This window comes from Drosophila subpulchrella, chromosome X, assembly GCF_014743375.2.
Source record: "Drosophila subpulchrella strain 33 F10 #4 breed RU33 chromosome X, RU_Dsub_v1.1 Primary Assembly, whole genome shotgun sequence".
NCBI classification, from domain to species: Eukaryota; Metazoa; Arthropoda; class Insecta; order Diptera; family Drosophilidae; genus Drosophila; species Drosophila subpulchrella.
Window position 1 is genome coordinate 20,813,164 of NC_050613.1, and position 5,743 is coordinate 20,818,906.

Consider the following 5,743-nt stretch of genomic DNA (forward strand, 5'->3'; position numbering starts at 1 on the left):
AAACACTATGTTAGATCGTAACATTTCTGTTAAAGGGAGAGCGAAACTGAAACCAATATAAACAAACTGTTTAAAATCTAAATAAGACACAAACCATTATTTGGACACGCACCACTACCTAGTTTAGTTTAGTTCATTGTGGAAACCAGCCAGGTGGCAGCACCACCGATACCGATACCGATACCGATTCCATGTCAAATCACGCCTCCAGTTATCGCTTACCTGCGTTAAAAAAACGAAATTAACAAATAAAACATAAAATAAACGCCTTACGTAGTGAATCGCGCAACGTGGACTCCGGACACGAATGGCCAGCCGCGGGGCCGGCGCCGCTGTGGTCCACACGACGGTGACAGCCACCTCGCTGACGGTGGAGACGATCACCAATGTGCTGACCACGGTGACATCGCTCCACTCGAACAGCGTCAACATCTCGAACAACAGCAACAACAGCGGCAGCGCCAGTTCAGCGGCCCCGGGGGCGGGCGATGGGTCCGGTGATGCAGCCGGGGGCGTGGCAGCGGCCCTGGCGGACGCCAGCAAGCCAATCTATCCGCGCCTCTTCAATCGCATCGTGCTGACGCTGGAGAACAGCCTGATTCCGGAGAACAAGATCGATGTGACGCCATCCAGCCAGGATGGTCTGGACCACGAGACGGAAAAGGACCTGCGCATACTTGGCTGTGAGCTCATCCAGACGGCGGGCATCCTGCTGCGCCTGCCGCAGGTCGCCATGGCCACCGGCCAGGTGCTCTTTCAGCGCTTCTTCTACTCGAAGAGCTTTGTGCGCCACAACATGGAGACGGTGGCGATGAGCTGCGTGTGCCTGGCCTCGAAGATTGAGGAGGCGCCGCGTCGCATCCGGGACGTGATCAATGTGTTTCACCACATCAAGCAAGTGCGGGCGCAAAAGTAAGTGCTTTCTCTGGTGCTTTCCCATCCCACACAAACTAAGCTAACTTCTCTGTTCCCATTTGCAGAGAAATCTCGCCCATGGTGCTGGATCCGTACTACACGAACCTCAAGATGCAGGTAATCAAGGCCGAGCGACGCGTCCTCAAGGAGCTGGGCTTTTGCGTGCACGTGAAGCATCCGCACAAGCTGATCGTGATGTATCTGCAGGTGCTGCAGTATGAGAAGCACGAGAAGTTGATGCAGCTCTCCTGGAACTTCATGAACGACTCGCTGAGGACGGACGTTTTTATGCGCTACACGCCGGAGGCAATTGCCTGTGCCTGCATTTACCTGAGTGCCCGCAAGCTGAACATACCGCTGCCCAGTAGTCCACCGTGGTTCGGCATCTTTCGCGTGCCGATGGCGGACATCACGGATATCTGCTATCGGGTGATGGAGCTGTACACGCGCTCCAAGCCGGTGGTGGAGAAACTTGAGGCTGCCGTGGATGAGCTGAAGAAGCGGTATATCGATGCGCGCAACAAGACAAAGGAGGCGAACACACCGCCGGCTGTGATCACCGTGGATCGCAACAATGGTTCGCACAATGCGTGGGGTGGCTTTATCCAGCGGGCAATTCCGCTGCCCTTGCCATCGGAGAAGTCGCCGGAGAAGGATTCTAGGTCGCGTTCGCGCTCCAGGACGCGCACTCAGTCGCGAACACCGCGCTCCCGCTCGCCAAGGTCCAGGTCGCCGAGTCGCGAGCGCACCAAGAAGTCCCACCGCAGCCGATCCTCCCGCTCGCGCTCTCGGTCGCCGCCGAAACACAAGAAGAAGTCGCGCCACTACTCGCGGTCGCCCACGCGCTCCAGTTCGCCGCACAGCAAGCACAGGAAAACGTAGGTTTCCATTTAACTAACTCCTGCTAGTTCTAGCAATATGTAGATATATCTAAGCTACAGTCGAAGCTAGTGTCATATTATAATCTACCAATCCTTATAGGAAAGCCTCGCGAGAACGCTCTGACTACTACTCCAAGAAGGATCGATCTGGAAACGCCGGCGGCAGCAACAATGTAAGTGATGGCGACAAGTATCGCAACTCCGGCTCGAATTCCAGCAAGCACAGTCGCTACTCCTCGCATCGCAACAGCGGTGGCGGCGGAGACGGCAGAGGCGGAGGAGGAGGCGGTGGCGGAGGAGGAGGAGGAAGCGGGAACCACGGCAGCCGAGGTGGCCACAAGCATCGGGATGGCGATCGCTCTAGGGATCGCAAGCGCTAGGGATTGACAAACAAAGAAACAAACAAAACAAAACAAAACACTCCTTTTCATTTCAATTGCTTTGTATTTTACAGATTTACAGAATATTTCTACCGATTAGTTCGATTTAGTAATTCTAATATATATTGTAAAAACGAACTCGGGTAAACAATAAATATAACTCCTCAATCAAGCAGCTGTCTACCGTATGGGACCACCGATCTACCCAATCTTTGGGAAACACTTTGCACATATCACAGCAATCCGACAGAGAAGGAGCACCAAACAGAGAGGGAAGGCAGTCGGAGAGAGGTAGCAGTGCCCAATCCCGAGCAAGCGCATCCTACGTTCGTGACCCCTGCTCTTGCCACCTGGGATTGAACATAAAATGTTGAAGCTGGCAGAGGAATCGCTGGCTAGTCCAGCCGAAGATCTCTAGATCTCTACAACACAAGCTGGCTTAACTCTAGATGGTGGTCGCATAGGACATCAGGGCGATGGGTGGATGCGACAAGGACACGTCGCGGAACTCCTGCGTGAAGGAGAGGATGAAGAAGCTGAAAATGGTGGCAATTATCCACTCCGAGATCGAGCTGACCACGTGGAAGTACCAGCCGCCGTCCGAGGGATACCTAAATGGGGGGAAAAGCCGATATGTAAGTATATTCCAGATATGAGAGCTTTCATTTCTGAACCCACCACTTCCGCGGATTCTGGCCCTTGAACAGGATGTGCGACATCACGCCGGTGACCGCCAGCAGGATGAACAGGATGGTGCAGACCACCGACATGGCCAGGCGCAGGTGGGCGTAAATGCGAGTGCCCGACATGGGGAAGATCAGGTACGAGATGAGCGCCTGCATCCAGAAGTACAAGGTGCCGCAGCCGAAGCAACAGAAGGCGCCAATGAAGTGCACAATCCGCACGTTCGTCTCCTGGAAGTTGCCCACGAAGCTGATGCCCAGGCAGGAGATCAAGCCGAACCACAGGGCAAGGCGATTCTGGCGCAGCACCGAGGCGTCCAGGTCGGGATGATGCTCGTACAGCTGCAGCACCTGGCGGTAGCGCACATAGATGGTGATGCCCACTGCAAAAGGCACAAGCGTATCGGTTAGAGAAATTGCAACACTAACACACAGCGCCGTGTCTAATCGCCAGAGCTGAGTCATCATCTCCAGCTCTGGAGATGGGGGAGACACGGGGGAGATGGGACACGAGATGCCGGGGACTCACACAGCACGCTGCCAATGTTGATGAGCTGTCCGAACACGCAGCTCTCGGGCGAGTATGTGGCTGCATCGCTGATGTAGGGCACCGTGGGCACCACATGACCCTCCAGCACGGCGAAAATGTATCTGCGAAGGGAGAATTGGGAGTCGGTCAGTCCAGATAGCCATCAACCAGATGCAGATAGTGGCCCAGCCAACCAGCCACTGCGCACTTGTACTTACGTGCCGATAAAGGTCACCTGGAAGATCAGGAATGTGGCCACCGGCAGCAGATAAACCTGTGACATCGCGGTGAATGTGGGTGGCAATGCACTGCAAGCACTGGCCACAACAAACGTATCTTATTTAATTGCGCTGCAATAAACCGAACACGAACAAGGCAGCGAAATGTTTGGTTCTTTGCCAGTGCTGCCTATTCGGCTGGATTATAGCTGCCTAGCCGCTTTTTATAGCCAAAGGGGGGATTCCAGGAATACTGAATTTGAGTTTGGTATATAAAGTTAAAAATAAATTAAATATTTTACTGGCTTCTAGTCTTCTTTTAAAAATAGGCTACAACATGTGTATTTTAGTCCTCTTACAATTTCCAAATTTCCAGTTCCGACGTGCAAAGTTACTTTCTCTTCGTGCATATCGTGACAAACTCGTGACAAGATCATGACACGGCCATGGTTGCTCATCTCTAGTCTGTGCTTGGCTCTCAACTAACGGTTGTTTTTTAAGGAGAACGATTTCTATTGGTCCGGTGGGGGTGGGGAAATATGGAAAGGGCGGCCATTTTGAAAAATAATTTGACTTATATTTACCAGCTGTCACCTGCTAAGTTTTCTGTTTGCCTGGTGTGTGAGTCGATAAATCCAGCATTTTGACGAGCTCTCTACGATCTAAATTGTCTTCTGACAGATGAAATGTGGTGCATTTCTCAATTTGAAATACCAGGCGAACATAAACCTTTAGCAGGTGGATAATCGATCAGCTGATTAGTTTTATCTGAGCTTAATCAGAGATGCCCTAGTGACTGCTTCCCTTTGTCACGGCCTAAGCAAATACATAGGACTTAACAGTGATTTCTTGCATATCGTGACAAGATCGTGATAAACTCGTGATGCAACCATGGCTGCTCATCTCTGGTCTGCATTTGGCTCCCAACTAACGGTTCTTTCCCATGGAGATCAATTCCTATTGGTCCTTTGGGGGTGGGGAAGTGCCGAAAGGGCGGCCATTTTGAAAAATAAGTTGACTTATATTTACCAGCTGTCACCTGCTAAGTTTTCTGTTTGCCTGGTGTGTGAGTCGATAAGTCCAGCAATTTGACGAGCTCTCTTCGATCTAAATTGTCTTCTGGCAGATGAAATTTGGTGCATTTCTTAATTTCAGACACCAGGCGAACATAAACGTTTAGCAGGTGTGAAAACGATCAGCTGATTAGTTTTCTATGAGCTTAATCAGAGATGCCCTAGTGACTGCTTCCCTTGGTCACGGCCTTAGCAAATACATAGGACCTAACAGTGATTTCTTGCATATCGTGACAAGCTCGTGACAAGATCGTGATAAACTCGTGATGCAGCCATGGCTGCTCATCTCTGGTCTGCATTTGGCTCCCAACTAACGGTTCTTTCCCATGGAGATCAATTCCTATTGGTCAGATGGGGGTGGGGAAGTATGGAAAGGGCCGCCATTTTGAAAATTAACAGTTATTTAAGTTTAGTTTTAGCAACCAGCTGCCACTTGCTAATTTTTCTGTTTGCCTGGTGTCTGAGATCCATAAACCAAGCATTTTGACTGAAAAATGTTACGAATCCTTTCAATTTGTTGAAGTAAACTAGCGAGTTTTCAATTTCAAACACCAGGCGAACAGGAAAATTCGTAGGTGGCCAATGATTAATTTTTAAGGCCTTACTAGAGGTGTGCCTTTTGAAAATATGTGGAGGCTTTGTTGCCGATCAAGCGATTGCCCATCTCTAGTCTGCTTGTACTAAACTAACGGTTCTTTTCCAGTAAGAAAATGTTTAAGCTCAGCAGCCACTTGCTGCGGATTCTGTTCGCCTGGTGTCACAGATTAAAAAATTAGCCGTAAAACTCGATAGATGTGGTCAATTTTCTGGACAATTTCTTTTTTTTAATTTCTGCTAGCAATCTTTTGCCAAAAAATCTAATCCTTTTACCAAAAAAATAAGGTATTTTGGCAATCAGTTTTCGAAAAAAGGTCTAGGTTTCTAGATTTTAAAAATATTTATATTTTACCAACATCTCTATTTTTAAAAAATTGAAATATGAAAATTAGGTTTTTGAAACTCCTGGAAATTGAAGGGATCAGCCCCACCCTATTCCCATTGCCCAATAAAAAGTCATTTTGCGG

General features: G+C 49.6%; 2 protein-coding genes across 2 annotated transcripts; one reads left to right on the forward strand and one right to left on the reverse strand.

The window, feature by feature from the left end:
* Positions 1-182: 182 nt before the first annotated feature.
* LOC119557272 (cyclin-L1) lies at positions 183-2,348 on the forward strand. Its single transcript, XM_037869959.1, has 3 exons — positions 183-912; positions 981-1,793; positions 1,897-2,348. The coding sequence occupies exons 1-3, from the start codon at positions 308-310 to the stop codon at positions 2,174-2,176; spliced, it is 1,698 nt and encodes a 565-aa protein (XP_037725887.1). The 5' UTR covers positions 183-307; the 3' UTR covers positions 2,177-2,348.
* On the reverse strand, positions 2,221-3,793 carry LOC119557273 (DNA damage-regulated autophagy modulator protein 1). The gene is made up of 4 exons (XM_037869960.1): positions 3,607-3,793; positions 3,389-3,510; positions 2,855-3,242; positions 2,221-2,787 (listed from the first exon to the last, which is right to left on the reverse strand). The coding sequence occupies exons 1-4, from the start codon at positions 3,669-3,671 to the stop codon at positions 2,622-2,624; spliced, it is 741 nt and encodes a 246-aa protein (XP_037725888.1). The 5' UTR covers positions 3,672-3,793; the 3' UTR covers positions 2,221-2,621.
* Between the last annotated feature and the right edge of the window lie 1,950 nt (positions 3,794-5,743).

Coding starts and splice junctions, on each gene's coding strand:
- LOC119557272 (XM_037869959.1), top strand. CDS start 308: ATGGCCAGCCGCGGGGCCGGCGCCGCTGTGGTCCACACGACGGTGACA. Junction 913..980: donor AAGCAAGTGCGGGCGCAAAA/GTAAGTGCTTTC, acceptor TCCCATTTGCAG/AGAAATCTCGCCCATGGTGC. Junction 1,794..1,896: donor CACAGCAAGCACAGGAAAAC/GTAGGTTTCCAT, acceptor CAATCCTTATAG/GAAAGCCTCGCGAGAACGCT.
- LOC119557273 (XM_037869960.1), bottom strand. CDS start 3,671: ATGTCACAGGTTTATCTGCTGCCGGTGGCCACATTCCTGATCTTCCAG. Junction 3,243..3,388: donor CAACATTGGCAGCGTGCTGT/GTGAGTCCCCGG, acceptor TGCCTTTTGCAG/TGGGCATCACCATCTATGTG. Junction 2,788..2,854: donor GGCCAGAATCCGCGGAAGTG/GTGGGTTCAGAA, acceptor CCCCCCATTTAG/GTATCCCTCGGACGGCGGCT.